Source organism: Melospiza georgiana, chromosome 1 (genome assembly GCF_028018845.1).
Source record: "Melospiza georgiana isolate bMelGeo1 chromosome 1, bMelGeo1.pri, whole genome shotgun sequence".
NCBI classification, from domain to species: domain Eukaryota; kingdom Metazoa; phylum Chordata; class Aves; order Passeriformes; family Passerellidae; genus Melospiza; species Melospiza georgiana.
Window position 1 is genome coordinate 117,122,244 of NC_080430.1, and position 16,195 is coordinate 117,138,438.

At 42.2% G+C, this 16,195-nt stretch overlaps 1 protein-coding gene across 1 annotated transcript; it reads left to right on the top strand.

Annotated features, from left to right (window-relative positions):
* Positions 1-452: 452 nt before the first annotated feature.
* SDCBP (syndecan binding protein) lies at positions 453-15,861 on the top strand. Its single transcript, XM_058032551.1, has 9 exons — positions 453-574; positions 4,987-5,067; positions 7,970-8,048; positions 10,551-10,660; positions 10,975-11,133; positions 12,129-12,304; positions 13,481-13,652; positions 14,208-14,299; positions 15,149-15,861. Exons 2-9 carry the CDS (start codon positions 5,017-5,019, stop codon positions 15,201-15,203), a joined length of 894 nt encoding a protein of 297 aa, XP_057888534.1. The 5' UTR covers positions 453-574; positions 4,987-5,016; the 3' UTR covers positions 15,204-15,861.
* The last annotated feature ends 334 nt before the right edge of the window (positions 15,862-16,195 follow it).

Below are 16,195 nucleotides of genomic sequence, written 5' to 3' on the forward strand. Positions count from 1 at the left end.
AGAGGTTATGCTGAGGTGGGGGCCAGACTCTGCCGTGCCTGCAGTGAGGGGACCAGAGCAAATGGCCTTAAACTGAAACAGGGAAGACTCAGATTAGGTATTATAAAAATTGTTTCACTGTAAGAGTGGTCAGGCACTGGAATAGGTTGTCCAGGAAGGTGATGGAGTCACCATCCCTGGAGGTGTTAAGAGGCGTCTGGATCTGGCGCTGGGTGATGTGGTTCAGTGGTTACAGCGGTAATGCCAGGTAGACGGATGGACTGGATGATCTTGAGGATCTCTTCCAACCTTGATGATGCCAAGATTCTGCGTGAAACAAGGAGCCTGAGGGGAGTGAGGCCACCGCCACCCCGTTGGCCGCCCTCCGCTCCACAGCCGCCGGCAGCCAAACCCGGCCCCGGCCCCTTCCCCGCCGCCGCCGGAGCATGCGCGGGGCCGGGCCAGTTCCGCCGCCGCCGCCCCCGCTCCGCTCCGTTCCTAGCGGCGCTGCCGGGATCCAGGGGAGCCGCTCCCGCCGCCCCTCTCCGTACTGCGGGCCCCGACGGACGGCAGCCAACAACCCCCGGGGCCGGAGGTAAGCGAGGGGCCGGCGGGCGGGCCCCCTCCCCGTGGCCCTTTGTGCGCTTCTCGGGGCGGGCGGACGGACGGGGGGCTGCGGGCCGGGCATGGCAGAGCGGGGAGGGGGCGGCCGGCGCCGGGGCGGCCCCGCTGTGCCGCTTGCGAGGGCGGTGTGGGTGCCCGCTCCAGCCGCGGAGCCGTGTCGTGCTCCTGCGGGGCCGCCGCTCCCCGCAGCCGGCCGGGGGAAGGCTTCAGCCGGGCTCGGGGCGCTGCCGGCCCGGGGGCTCCTCCGCCCGCGGACAGGGAAAGCAGCGCCTGGACAAGGCCCTGTGTGACTGACTGCCTGTGCCCGGCCCTGGGGTTTGGGAGCGCCTTCTGGCCCCTCCTTGGGGCTCCGCGGCCACTGCACGGCGGAGGCTCGGGCATTTCTATTGAGTTCTCTTGTGACGGGCTGAAGGGTGCTGCAGCAATGGACTGATGCATCGGGCCTTTTCAGGAGCGATATACGACGAGCCTTTTCAGGCAGACGAGCCCTGCTTCAGGTCTGAAATGGAGGCAGCAGGTTTCGGAGCTGAGCGCATAATGAGGGCAATTGCTCCCAGGCTAATTAGATGTGTATCAGAAGGGAAATACTGAGTTATTAGTAGAGAACGTGTCTTACGAAACCGTTCCTCGGTTCGTGATGTCTCAGCCTGACCTTCGGGAAGTGTTGTCCTCGGTCTGCTCTAAAGATGAATTTCGGGGCTCATAAGCTTCTAGTTTCTGGAAGTGGGAACCAGTGTTCCACTGTAGGTGCCGACATTGTGGCCTGCTGTACTTTTTCCACGGGCTACAGGAGGAAGACATATGGGTGGGGGGGCGGTTTTTGTTTTGTTTTTTTTCCCCCCCCTCCCACAGTTTTGGCTACTGGTGCTTTCAAAGACAGCAGCCACTACAGACTGGCCAGGTTGGGGTTTCGCAGGACCGTCCTGCTGTGCTTTGTTCGTGCTTTCCGACCTGAACAATGCGTCGAGAAGGCCGTCTCCTCCCAGCCAGGCCGCCGAAAGCAGCTCGGGATCGCTCCCACCTTGGAGACTTCCTGCTGGCAGGCTCGGGGTGTCACGAGTGACGCCTTTCATGCCTCTCCCGTCGGTGGCCCGGTACTTCCCTTTTGCAAACAGGATCTCCTTAGTTAAGGGACGTGCTGGCAGGGGCAGTCAGGCTTTCCAGCCAAGTGTACTGAAGAGGGGGGCGAGGTCTTTACTGCCAGGTTTTGTGGGTCGCCAGCTGAGTTACAGCTCCTGCCCCATACATTTCCTTTTGTTTTCATTTCTACGTCCCTCAACACTTGGTCTCCTCGCAGTATGGAAATGATTCTGATGTTGGTATAGATTTTTAAGAGAGGAGAGGAGGTTGTAGTGACTCACGTTTTGTGGTATCCACTCCCTAGTGCCTAAACCCGTTACAGCACCAGCTGAAATTCATGTTTATACTGTGAATAACACTGTACAGAAGTCGTGGACAAGTTCTTCCTGCAATTACTGGTGGTCACTGACGGTGGCCATTATTACTTAACAATCCTTTTTAAAACTAAATGCAATATTTTTGTGGCTCTCACATTATCTAACATGGGGTATTTGTGTTACCATATGCAAAGTTATGAGCTCACTCAATGCAGTTACAGTGGTGACTGTTCCTCTGGCTATTTAGTTGGAAAACCAAAACCAGGAACTGTTGAGTTTATGGTGACGGAGCCAGCCTAGCCAGCCAGCCTTTGTGGCAAACACTTGGGTTTGTTAACCCTTGGCTGGGGAGGGAAGGATGAGGGGGTTGTCAAGAGGCAGGATAAACTTCTGGAATGTTGTCTTAGGTAATCTGAGCACTAGTATTTGTTTAGCTTTGCTAATGCTTTTCTGCAGAAAGCACTGGGCTCCTCTTTCTAACTAGCAGAAGATTGGGGTTTTCTGGTAATCGAGTAACTGTGTGCAGAGACTGGTCTGTGGAGGAGAAATAAAGCTGGCCAGGGTGTTCCATGGAAGTTGGTCACTGGGGCAGGGGACCTGGCACTGCCTGTGCTGTGCTCTGCAGCCCTGTGGATGCCAAGATCATCGCCTGCAAAGTGCTGCTGTTGCGCCTCTCCTCACCGTGCCATGGTGTTCCTTTGGGAACATACTGTCCTTGGCCTGCCCTCTCCTGCTGCCGGGTGTGCTGGCTCTGAACATGTGCCACTGCTGGGACCAGCACCCGAACCTACCGGGGCTGCTGTGGCACATAAGGACATGCTGACTGATGCTGTGTGTGCCTTGGCTGGTGTGAGCAGCAGAGTGCAGCATCCAGGAACCACTTTCCTGATCAAGGGCTTTGGCTAATGTTTGCTATTACCCATTTTGGATGAGCAAAAGCGTTTCATTGTTTCAGGTTGATACTGGATTAAAACAGAACTTCAAACTGACCTTAAATGCATGTGTTATAGCTTCCAGGCTTTGACTATGTTTGGTAGAGTTGCAACAATTAATAAAAAAAGTCAGTGGCAATTAATTATTGTAATACAACAGACCACGTGTTTACAGTTTAGGTCTCTGTCACATTGAGAGCATGCTTTCTTTAAGTTTTAATTGCAGTTTGACATGATACTGGAGCTATTGGGCACTGCTGAGCAAACATAAAAGCTGTTGATGAATTTAGTGTAATATGAAGAGATGTCTATTGTGTTACTGCAGTATCACATTAGGCATCTGTGTGTGTGGTGTTCATTTAGAAATAGACTGTGTCTGCACTTAAGGAAGCAATCGCTCAAGGATTTATGCAATGGTCACTTTTAGTCTGAAAATTTTGCTAAATTGCTACTTTAATAAGAACCTCTTTACTTTGAATGAGAAAATGAATCCCCAAACCAAAAACCTTTAGTAAAACTTCTGTATTAGCTATGTTTTCAGTACCTTCTGTGACTTGCAAAACTGTATCATATTTTGTTGTCTTCTGGTTATGTCCCTCCCCATCCCTCTCACTAAAATGTTCCCATGTACTGATGTGGAATGTTTTATTGTGGATTTCAAAAGTTCAGCTGATCTCAGTGAGAGTGTGAGTTAAGAAGCTCTGGAAAAATGGGATTTCCTGAAGCCTCAGGTGACTGGTTCTAGGAGAGCTGGATGTCAGCATGGTGCCTTAGAGTACCATGTGAAGTGGTTTAGTTTTTTGGGGGGTTTTGCTTTAGGTTTGGGGGTTTTTTCCCTTTTTTTTTTTTTTTTGTTTTGTTTTGTTTTGTTTTGTTTTTAATTTTTTTTTTATTACTTCCTGGTAAGTTGTCACAGGGGCTCTCTGAACATCACATGACAGCCAGCCTGGAATTTCTGTGTTTTGAAACTCACCACTGACTGAATCTTCCTAGTTTTTACAGATCTCTTGCTGCAATTGATGTGTTGCAAATGGAAGCCAAGGTCTGTCTAGAGGCCTCTTGCTGGATCTCATGATTTAGCTCCAGCCTAAAACTGAACACCACAAAATTGCTTGCTGATTCCCCCTGCCCCAGCAGGATGGGAGGAGGGAATCAGGAGAGTCAAGTGAGAAGTCATGGGTTGATGTAATTAGATAGTTTATTGTGACAGAAAAAGAAGAAAAAAAATTAAATAGTTGGAATATATAAAATGAGTGATGCACATTGCCACTGCTCACCACTTGCTGACCAATGCCTGTGCCTTTGGCCAGGTTTTCCCCCAGTTTATATACTGAGCATGATGCCACATGGTGTCCCTTTGGCCAGTTTGGGTCAGCTGTCCTGGCTGTGTCCCCTCCCAGCTCTTTGTGCCTCTGCAGCCTTCTCACTGGCAGGGCATGGGAAACTGAAAAGCCCTTGACTTAGTACAAACAGTTTTTAGCAACAACTGAAACAACTAGTGTGTTATTAATATTCTCATCCTAAATCCAAAACACAGCACTAGGAGGAACATTAGCTCTATCACAGCCAAAAGCAGGTCAGTGGAATATTAGAAGTGTTGAAAGTGTTTAAATATTTTAGACAGCAGAGCGGAAGCTTCCACAGTTGAATGTAAAATGCTGTCCCTGTTGGGACAGGAGTGATTAGGTTTTTCCTCCTAAACCTCATTGTAATTGCTTCTTGGCCTCCTAAAGTCTTTCTTTGCTTCCTGCAAAATGTTTTGCTCTGTGTAGGTTTTCTCTTCATTGAGACCTAAACTTTGACAGTGGTAAGTATATTAAATAAAGCCTATTAGCCAAAGGCTGCTGTTGATAACAGATTAAATGGGTAGTCTTAATGGAATTCATCTGTAGTGCCAGATAGCTTTACTGCTGACTGGCAGGTCACAGAACACTTGTTTAGCACTTAGTCTGGTTAATTTATTTAAAAGAAAAAAAATTAAGGAGTTAAACTCTGTAAATATCTGAAAGCTAATCCTCTTGTTTGTTTGCTTTCCCATTTGATTTTTTTTCTAGTCTGCCTTTGCCCAGTAGGACTTCATCAAAATGTCTCTCTATCCTTCCTTAGAAGATCTGAAGGTGGACAAAGTTATTCAGGTATGGTGGACTTTAAAAAAGATGAGTTTTGATGACAATAACTTATCTGATATTTAATCCAGGAAAGGGGAGACTTATTGTAGTTGAGAACTTGTTGGAAAAGACAATGTGTTTACTTTGTAGCTTTATCTAATATGATTAATGCTTATTTTACCACCTGGATATATTTATTTTACTTTATCTATTCATTTGTGTTCATTTGTCTTTAATGTGTTTGGGGTTTTTTAAGTATAGATACATGGTCTTAAGTAGACAAATATAGTCAGTATCTTCACATACTTCAGCTCTGACTTGATGACTAAACTAATAAATCTGCTGCATCTCATTCCCAGTGTCCAAATTTGTGGCAGAAAGTTTTTGTGGTCATTGGAGTAAAAAAAAAAACCAACAAAAAAAGTAGCACTGGCTGTCTTAATGCCATCTGGAATCAGACTTGTCCTCTGGCTATTTCATGGTAGTCACCAGTTCTTACAGTACATCCAAGATTATCACCTTTGTGCAAAACCCTTTATTTGTAAGAATATTGGTAGTTTTATTATTAGACATGATGAAGACTAAAACATATCTGTGAAACAAAATAGTGAAAAACACTTGAATGAATTAACAAGTCTATGAGAAGTTTGATGTGGATGTATTTCACAAGGAGTTTCCTTACTTTCTTCAACATTTTACCTCTTCCTGGACTTAACCTGCGTTTCTTCCTGGTTTAATAAACAGCAAGAAGTTATAGTGTGTTTTAAGGTGGCTGATACTTCTGTCCTTGCTGTTTTCATTGGGAAGCCATCAAGCAAACTACTAGAACAGCTTCTTAACTCTCCTGTGCTATCCCAAAATGCAGTGCCCTGTCTCATCTGTGTTTGTATGTGTGGGGTGGGGCTTTTGCAGTTGTGGGCGCTATGTTGGGATTGCTCCTGGTTGTGTCCGCCCACTCCATTCTTCTTATGTAACCACAGTCCTTTATCTACAGTCTGGTAAAGCTGAACCAAAAATTGAGTAGCCTGGAGCCAAGAACAGGCTCCTTTGGCTTTTTATTGACCAACTGCTAGAGCTTATGTATTGCAGTTGAAAATTTTCATAAATGTAATCAGTAAGCCATTCCATTTTCACAGATACTTTTCATAGAATCATTGAATAGTTTGGGTAAAAGTCCTCTGCAACAAGCAGATGGAATATTCAATTCCATCACTTTTTTGAGAGCCTTAGATGTCCCAACCTGACCTTAAATGTCTTAAAGGATGGGAGATCTAGCACCTCTCTGGACAGCCTATTCCAGTGCTTCATCACCCTCATTTTGAAAAACTTGTTTCTCATATCTGGTCTAAATCTAAATCTAACCCTCTGTTAGTTTAAAATCTGTATCCCTTGTCCTCTTGCAACAGGCCCTGCTAAAGGGTTTTGTCAGCATCTTTCTTATGAGCCCCCTTTAGGTTCATAAGAAGGCTGACAAAGGCTGCTGTAGGCTTCTCTTCTCCAGGCTCAACAACCCAGCTCTGGCAGCCTTTTCTCCTAGGAGAGGTGTTCCATCTTCTGATTTGATTACTTCTGTGATAATTTCTTTGGGGCCTGCTCCAGAAGGTTCATGTCTTCCCTGTGCTGAGGGTCCCAGAGCTGGACACAGCACTCCAGGTGGGGCCTCACAAGGGCCGAGCAGAGAGGCAGAATCACCTCCCTTGACCTGCTGGTATCAAAGGCTAAATTATTTCCTTCTCCCAAAGAATGCATTATAAAAATGCTGTCTCTTTAAATAAGTCTGAGGGCATTTTTAGGAGAAGAGGGGGCAGAGTGCTGAAAGATGTCTGTATCTGCAGCGAGTGACTAAGATTCAAATGACTGCTGGCTAAAACAAACAGACTTGTTACATTAAATATTATTCTAACCTGCTCTTTTTATCCCTCATTTGAGTTGGAGCCTGTGCTTCTAAATACACGTGATATTGCTAAATAATGACTCATTCTTGCTGTGAAACCTTTTTTTAAAGACAACTTCCTGGAGTGAACAGGACTGAGAAGTTTTCTATTTTCAAGCATTTCCTGAACATCATGAAGTAATTTGACTGTCATGTTGCGTTAGAAAATTTATGTGTCCCGTTCAGCATAACATTTCAGTATGCATTGAGTAATTCCTCCCCCTGCCCCCCACCTCTGACATTCAACCTCAGGAAAGTTACTGGAATAGCAATTTCCATCATGCTTAAGAGGCCTCTCTATGGCTGTATTTTTCACTGGTCATGAACACACAAGGCCAAAAAATAGAGCTGAAGTATTGAGAAGGAAGGAAACTGACTCACAAATATAAGAGAAGTTAATAAAGTAAGCCAGTCAGCAATACAGAAATAAAGCTTAATGTGTTCACTGTAGTAGCTGTAGAAAAATCATCTTGGAAGGTCTGATTCTTTCAGAAGACATACTAGTAGCACTGGATTGTGTGGAACTTGACACCTGAAAAGAACTATGGATCTCACTTAACAGTGTCTATAAATGGTGTGAAGAAGTAAACCTGCTGCTCTCTAGCTGAAAAAAGTAATTGCAAAACACTCTGCTAAAGGTCACACCTTAAAACTTATTTGTTAAGCTTTTTTGGACAAAGGTAATGTTTCCTTTAAGACCTTTTAACTTGCTTAATGATGTAAATAGACCAGGTTGACAGGAAACCCTTTTTGCATTATCATTGTAGCTCTTTCTCTCAGGAAGATATGAGTTGATCTGCCAAAGTAGCTCTGATACTATTACAGCATGTTGCATTGAAGCTATTTATTTCACATAAAAAGTTTGACTTCATTACTTCAAGATGAATAGTAATTAGCATGTACAAGAAAAAAAGAAAATACTGGGTCTCCTGCCTGCATAATTAAGATTTATTTTTTCTTCTGCAAGATAACATATGTGAGTTTCTTTGCTTTTAGGCTCAGACTGCCTTTTCTTCAAATCCAGCTAATCCAGCAATCTTGTCTGAAGCTTCTGCTCCAATTCCTTGTGATGGAGGTAAGCTCATGTACTGCATAGTATCCTACGGATGATGTTGTGGAAAGCAGTTATGAAATCCTAAAGTTAACAGTACAGTAAAAAATAGCTATAAATATGTTACCCTATTTACAAAGGGAAATAAATGTTACCCTGTTTACATTTCCATTTTGGAAATGCTAACACCCACCTTGGTAAGGTGCTATAGGAGTCAAAAAACAGTGTTTGCTTATAAAAGGAAGTTGTGGCAAGCAGTCACCCTTCTCTTTTTGCAACCTTTTCCAAGTGAGCCTACCATAACAAGATTTGATGTTGGTGCCTTTGGGCTCTGTTAGCTCTTACCTCAGACACTTAGTTGTCCTTATTTATCACATATGTATTTGTAAGCTTTAGAGGACAGTGTGAGTCAGTCTTTGCTGTACACTGAGTTTGCTTTGGGACAAAGACAAATCTCTGTCAACAATTGCCCAGGAAGCTGGCACTTAATCCTGTTGTGCAACCAACATAAAGCTTGCAGCAGATTTTGGAATCAGATTTGTGGTGGGAAATCCATCAGATCTAAAGCTGAATGATTTGTACTTGTACTTTCTCCTTTTCTTCCATGCACATGTACATCCACAAAGGTGCACAGGTATGTTTGAGGTTAGAGCTCTGCTTTGGTAAATTTAAGTCTAAAAGGCCTAAAGCCTTGTGACCAGCAAGACCAGCAGCAGTGCTGGAATGGTGGTCAGGAATTGCTCAGATATTAAAGGATGGTGGATAGAACTTTGTCTCCAGTTCTCCTCTGGGTGCTTCTGTGTCTAAGATGACTTTAAGGCAGATGTTTGCATAGCTCACCAGAGTTGCCTCTGGTAGATCCTATCTGGATTAGGTACTTCCCTGGCCTAACCTCACCAGACCAGATTTGAGATTGCTTCAGCAGTCTTGGCAGCTCTACTGTCCATAGTTTGAATTCTCCTGCATGTGTTCAACAAGCAGGAACCAAAACATAATTTTGACATCAGTTTATGTGTGAATTGCTCTGGAATTCTGTGACTGAAGAATGATCAATCATTCAATATATCCCAAATGAAAGAAGGCCTTATATCACCTATAGGATGTGCTAGACCCACTGGAATTGCTTCTGTTCTGACAGAAACAGGAGACTATACAACATCAAGAGTTTTGTGTTCTGCTATGAGTTCCATTATTTGGAACACTCTCTGTTTTAAATGAGAATTTGATTCAGCCAGCAAAGAATGCGTCTGGTGTAGTAAAGAACAAAACAGAGGAATTGTATAGCTGCAGAAATCTTGTGCTGTGTTGTGTGTAATCCTAGGGGCTTGCTTGAAAAAGCAAGCAAAAATAGAAAAATTATTCATCAAAAGCTTTTTAATCAATAGTGGTGAATTATAAGCTTCTGGGTTAGTCCAGAAATATGATCAGACTGCTCTCATGCAAAGCAGCATATTAAAGAGCAAAAAAATCTCTTGTTTATATTGGCATTCACCTGGCATTGACCTTTGCTCCTTCCCAGAAAAGTTACTTTCTGTTGCTGGTCAGACATGGATTCTTAAAATAGCTGGTTTGATACATTTTTGCCCATAAATGAACGCTAGAAACCTAAGCCTTGTGTACTGGGCTGCTTCTGAAGCCTTTCTTTACGCTGCCTCTCTCTCCAAGCAGCTTTTTGTGTCCCCACTCATTTAGTGAGAATATCAAGGGGACTCTTAAGAGTTCTCATAACTGGCACTTGTTAGATGGCACCAGTTAATGATCTGTGGAATGTCAAGAGCAATGTCAAGGTTATTTCCAGAGTTGTTCAGCTCAAGGTCTGTCAAGTCTGTCAGTTCAACTTCCTTTCCTCCCACTCCTTGTGCCTCCCTCTGCTTGGGTATAGAGCATTGTTTTAAAGGCTGTGTGTGTTTTGTCTTGTTGAGACGCGTGTGTAAAGCCCCTCCAGTTTGAAGCTGTGACAAACTGACAGCTGCTTTCTCATGAAGACTCACAGCAGACTGTAGTGTGAACCTTAGAACCAAGAGGTTTCTGCAGAAACCGTCCCATGCCTCAGATCTGGAATATCCTTGGTGTGAATGCCTCTTGCTGTTTTTGAACTCGGTGGAAGGTCTCTGTGTGTGTTCTTCAGCACACCTGGTTTGGGGATGGGGAGGGGAGCAGTTCTCCACTAATTGCCCAGAAGTTCTGGAGTTGAAGGGCGTGTCCTTATGCAATGCAGCACAGTGTTGGTTTTGGAACGTCACCGTGTGTCTGTTGTTCTTAGTGTTGTAAAGGGTGAATAGAGTAAGTGAAACTGAAAGTTCTCCTCTAAGTTCTTTCTCTCAGAAGTGCTGCTTGTCTGGTTACTCTTCTGAACCAGGCCAGAATAACAATTCTGCTTCAAGTGAGTCTTCTGCCATAATTTTCCAGTTAAATAATTACAAAAGCACAAGATTTGTTGAAATAATTGTTCCTGTGAAGGCAGTTAACTGCTCCTTCTTTTAAACCAACTGTTGTATTGATTTTTGTTTCGTTTTTCTCCTCTAGGCTTGTACCCCAGATTGTATCCAGAACTTTCTCAGTATATGGGCCTGAGCCTCAATGAGGAGGAGGTGCAGAGAAACTTAGCAGTGGCAGCAGCTGCTCAGCCACAGGGTGTAGGTACCAGTCATGCATATTCTAGAAAACAAAAGTGTAAAGACTAAATGTGTATCTAGCATTCTAGAGAGCAGATTATTATTTGCCTTAAGTACTATACTTGACTGAGAGTTGAATTATTTATGTTGCAGTGTCTATTTTAGTCTGTTCTGAAACTGAGCAGTCCATTTCCAATGTTGGGAGGTGATGGGGGAAACTTGGTGTTGTGGCTTATTTCGTTTGTTGTTTTTTTAAAATACCACTTCATACAAACTGACATATAGCTGTTCTTAAAAGTTGAAACTAAGTTGTCTGGCTGTTTTGTTTTAATCAGCAACTGGTAACACGACCTTCTACTAATTACATGGTAGCTCCAGTGACTGGAAATGATATTGGAATTCGCAGAGCGGAAATTAAGCAAGGCATCCGTGAAGCAATTCTGTGTAAAGATCAGGATGGCAGAATTGGACTTCGCCTTAAGTCTGTTGATAATGTAAGTGTAGAAGTTGCTTTTGCCTCCAGAGATTTTATTGCTGGACTATATTAGCAGTGAAGTTAGGATGCTCTCTGGTCACAAAATAGTCTTCTGTATAACGGTTTCTTATCTGTTACTGGAATTTTAAAGTCCTTCATTAGACTGGTAATTAGATTTCCAGCTTTCTGGACTAGAAACTGAATTTACAGCTGCAGTTTAATGCCTTGTGCTTTATAAGATCTGAAAAATACATAAAATATTTTTTGTTTCACTTTAGAGTGTGAACTTGTCCTTGCATAGTTGCTGTGATACTTTTTATCAGTTCAGGACTGCTTGTCTTTACCTTTGTGCAAATACTGGGCAGTACTTAATGTTCAGTAGTATGTAATAACTGCCCACTGTTTACAAGTATCTCCTTTTTTGTAAAAGGTGCTTAAACAATTTAAGTCATTTAATCTGAATGTTTTAAAAAATTTGTACTGCAGGTAGCATATAGGGTTAAAATACTTTTCTGTAGTTCTTCCAATGCAGAAAATGGGGTTTTCGTAGAGTAGTATGGGGTGATGTTTTTTTTAACACCCCTCTCTCCCAAGGTATTATTTATAATTTGCTTTGATATGCTTTACTTTGATTTAGGGGTAGTTTCATTAGAAATAGTTTTGTAACACCTATTAAAACAGACAAGTATTTACCCCTTTGCTTAAGACTTTAATGTTATGCTAATGGTTTTTTTTTTAATTTTTAATATTTAGAGATCTAGATAGATTTGCTTGGTTTTGAACTTTGTTCTTGCATTAAGTATCTGTCAGACTTTTAAATACATCTAGAAACAGACTGAAATTTCAAAATTGCCCTTTATGAAGAGATAATTAGCAGGTCCTTTTGTCTTGTCTGTTTGGCTGATATTGTGTAGAATGGGAAACTTCAGGGGCTGTGTGTTCTGTGACTGGTCTTCATCTTTAACCAAGAACTTCCCTTTCTCCTCCCCTCCCCTTTTTTCTCCTCTTTTGTAGGGTATATTTGTCCAGTTAGTTCAGGCAAACTCTCCAGCATCCCTTGCTGGTCTGCGTTTTGGGGACCAAGTTCTGCAGATCAATGGTGAAAACTGTGCAGGATGGAGTTCTGATAAAGCACACAAAGTTCTGAAACAGGCTTCTGCAGAAAGGATTTCAATGATCATTCGGGACAGGTAATGCCAGATGCAGATATGGATTTGCCATAATCCATCACTGAGTAATTCTGAGGGGTTTGGGTCTCCCCTTGCTTGTGCAGGTTTAACAAAATCTCATTGTGCATGTGCTTCAGTAGTAAAGATCTTCAGAAATGGTCCCTTTTGTGGGGAGCAATCAAAATGGTTCCTAAATTGTAAACTTCCTGGGCATGATGAGGCGTAACATTTTTCCAAGATAAACTAGTGAGTGAGAGATGCCACAAGTTTAAATTTAACTCTGAAGAGTTCTGTGCTTTTTTTCAGACAGAATTTTTTAATTTAGTTAAGTCAAAGTCAACAATGATAATGCAAAAAGGGTTTCCTGTCAACCTGTTCTATGTGAATTCTGTTGCTTACATAGAAATGAATGCGAATTTTACTAAAAGCATGCTTGATGACCCAATATGTTTTTTAAATAATGATCTTGTAGCTAGCTGTATGTAGTAACTACAGGTCAGATTCAACATAAGGCTTGTAGGCTGCAAGAAGACAGATGATACTTCATGTGACTAAGTGTATGCCTCAAAGCTTTTTCCATGCTCTTTCCTGCTTAAGAACCAAGCCTGACTCAGTGGAGGGCAGCTGCTTTGTTTGGGGGCAGTTACTTCAAACACTGAATTAAAATATTGTGCCAGTAGATTCCCTTCTCTGTCTACTACTTCTGTGCCCAACATGGCACCCTCTTCCTATATCTACTGCCTTTTTAAGACACAATTTAAAGGTTTATTATTCCCAAAGCAGTTGAAGTGTTGTTGGGAAGCCTTGAGCTTTCAGAATCCTCTAGTCTACCTACAGTTGTTAAAACTCCCTGCACTGTTTTATCGACCTTGTAATGTTTGTAGAAAACTTTATCTTTAGTGGATGTTTGTTTGGTTGGGGTGGTAGGTGGGTGGATGTTGTTTGGGATTTTTGTATTATTATTAATCCAGATGGTGAAATATCTGTAAAACAGGGACAACATGTAAGGTTTTTAAACACGTATATTTTAATACAACAGTATTAACAAAATTAAGTTAAACCAAACAACTTTTCATTATAGAAAATATGAGTCCCTTAGAGTACAATTACTTTTTGTAAGCTAAAGATGCTAAAATAGGATGTGGTTTTTTCTGTGGTTTAGTAGACTGAAGATTTTAATTTTAAATGTCTTTTTAGACCTTTTGAACGGATTATTACCATGCATAAGGACAGCACAGGACATGTTGGTTTCATATTCAAGAATGGAAAAATAACCTCAATAGTGAAAGACAGTTCTGCTGCAAGAAATGGACTTCTGACAGAGCACAACATCTGTGAAATTAATGGCCAGAATGTAATTGGGTTGAAGGTAAAATAGCCACTATGTGCGGGGTGTGGAATGCTGTGAGCTTTTTATGTTTCTGTAGTGTATTTTGGAGAGACAGAAAAGGTTGTAATATATTGTTCAGTGTTCATAAAATATAAACTTCAGTCATGATGTAACTTGACCGGAGAGACAGATGTTTTAGGCCTCTGTGCAGTTTTGTATTGGTTGTCAGGGCAGCTCATTCTCATCCTCTCTGCCTCTACCTGGCAAGGCTGGCCCTCTGTTTTTATCTGTAGTCCAACCTTCCTGGCAAAACAAAGGGTCAGCTTCCTCCTTCCAACCTGCATCAAATTTTAGCAGGAATTGTCTATGACATCTGTGTCCCTTCTCTAGTCAGTTCATGCAAGATACTTTTAACCAAACATCTGTGAAGTGGCATTGCAGTTTCAGTGATTTGTCCTGAAGGTTGAATGCTCCAAACAAGGAGTTGGGAGGGGTCTCAAAGCCACATGAAATATGTCTAGAAGAAGCTCTTGAACCGCTGCTTTCACAGTCAGCTTGAGTCGTGTTGCTCACGTGACTTCTTGTTTCTGACAGGACTCGCAGGTTGCAGACATCTTGGCAACAGCTGGAAACGTAGTGACCATCACTGTCATGCCTTCCAGTATTTATGACTATATAATAAAGAGGTAGGTAGTACAGAGCAGCTGTGGTGTTATTTATAACCCAGTGGACAGTGACTAGAAAGTGTACTTGTGATAAGATGTCACTACAAACTTGAAGACTGTAAAGGGTGGGTGGAGATGTCTGAAAATTTGTTTAATCTGATGTTTTGGTTAAATTGGTGTGTGTTGGTACTATTTTTAACCTATTCTGTGTTTGTGATGATCCTTTGCCTTTTCCTCTCTGGAAAAAGCCTTTTCTAAACTTCTTTTGACTATGCCTGAATTTCTGAGAAATGAATACTAAGGTATTTGTTACCTTTTAACTAAAATGTTGTTTGTACTGCAAGTAATTCCTGTGGCTTAAAAGTGATTCTGGGCAGGATGGTTCTGGGTTTCTTCCTAATCCTTTGGAAACAATGGCTTTCTACAAGTAAATCTGTCCTGCATAAATACTTTTTGAAGTTAGTAGACATTAATAATGCTTCAGGTGTAATTGAGTCTTTTTTTTCAGGTAAAGGAAAAGGATATGCCCTTGGCCTACTTTCTACAGAGCAGTTTTCAGTCTAACAGCCACCTTTTCCCTCTGCTCTCCTTCCCTTGTGCTTGTACTCTGCTTGCCACATGTCCACACCCAAAAAGATACCAACAACACAGCTCAGGTGCTAGAAGAAGTGTTGAGCACTGGGGGCTTCTATTCAATCTCAGGGTGCAGTTTCATGAGCTGTCTGTAGCAACTTGTCAAAAATAGTGTAGTGAAAGTCCAGCTTCTGGTTTGTATTGAAGGACTGGCCATGACAAAGCTACTGTGAGCAGAGGCTTGAGTGGTCTTCTATAGTTATCTTACAAACCTGAATGCCTTTTCCTTTTCCTTAGGATGGCAACTAGCATCATGAAGAGCCTGATGGATCACTCTGTTCCTGAAGTCTAAACTTGCACCATGGATGTGTGTGTATATAAATAATGATGATTCCACTAAACTTGGGCTATTATACTCAGTGATCTCTTTCTTCTGCACATGAGCCTTTCTGGAGGCTGAGAGAAGATATGCTGCATCAAGCATTTGCATCTATAATGGCTGGGAATGTCACCGTTCAACATATCTCGTGTATTCACACACTGTAAAACTTGCAGCCTTACATGCTTGACAATGTGAAATTCCAATTGTGTTATGACTTCTTTTTGTAGGTCTTTTATTTAGCTTACTACTACTATAAGCCATTGCAACTAAAGGAACCAGGTATCACTTGCAAAGCTACATGTTGTTACCCAGGACAATGCTGTGCTTTGTATGTCTAAAAAGAATGAGTATTTTTACTGCTTTTTGTCTGCAAGAGTAGATTTGAAATAGCATATTAGAAGTAAGGCTAGTACTAGTTAATTTTTTGTTCTAGTAAATACTGTTTACACAAAAATGCCACTTAGCTGAATATAGCTCAAGGCATCAGTAAGCATTAATTAAAGTAGTGTACAGATACTCAAATCTTTTTATTACTTGTTATATGAATTGTAACAAATATGCTTCTCTCTCGCCTTAACCATGTTATTTTAAGGATTTAGACATAACCAAATAAATGACCAAAACTTTACATCCTGTGTGTGTACCTACTTCAGGTAAAACAGGCTTATTTTATTGAGGTCAGTTTCAGCCAACAACTAAGATAGGAAATTCAGTGTAAAATACTTTAAAAATCTTACTGGTTTTAACATTGAAATGTTTCAGAAGGGGTAGCTCTGGACTACTTTAAGTAAGATGTGTTGAATGGAAAAAAATTTTCACTGTGAGGGTGGTGGGGCACTCGAACAGGTTACCCAGAGAAGCTGTGGATGCCCCATCCCTCAAAGTGTTTAAGGCCCGGCTGGATGTGACCCCCACCAGCTTGGTCAAGTGGAAGGTGTCCCTGCCCATGGCTGGGAGCTGGG

What these genes read in the sequence shown, in the direction of transcription:
- SDCBP (XM_058032551.1), top strand. Translation starts at nt 5,017, where the DNA reads ATGTCTCTCTATCCTTCCTTAGAAGATCTGAAGGTGGACAAAGTTATT. An exon ending in AGAATGTAATTGGGTTGAAG is followed by an intron (nt 13,653 to 14,207) that starts GTAAAATAGCCA and finishes TGTTTCTGACAG; the next exon opens with GACTCGCAGGTTGCAGACAT. An exon ending in TATGACTATATAATAAAGAG is followed by an intron (nt 14,300 to 15,148) that starts GTAGGTAGTACA and finishes CCTTTTCCTTAG; the next exon opens with GATGGCAACTAGCATCATGA.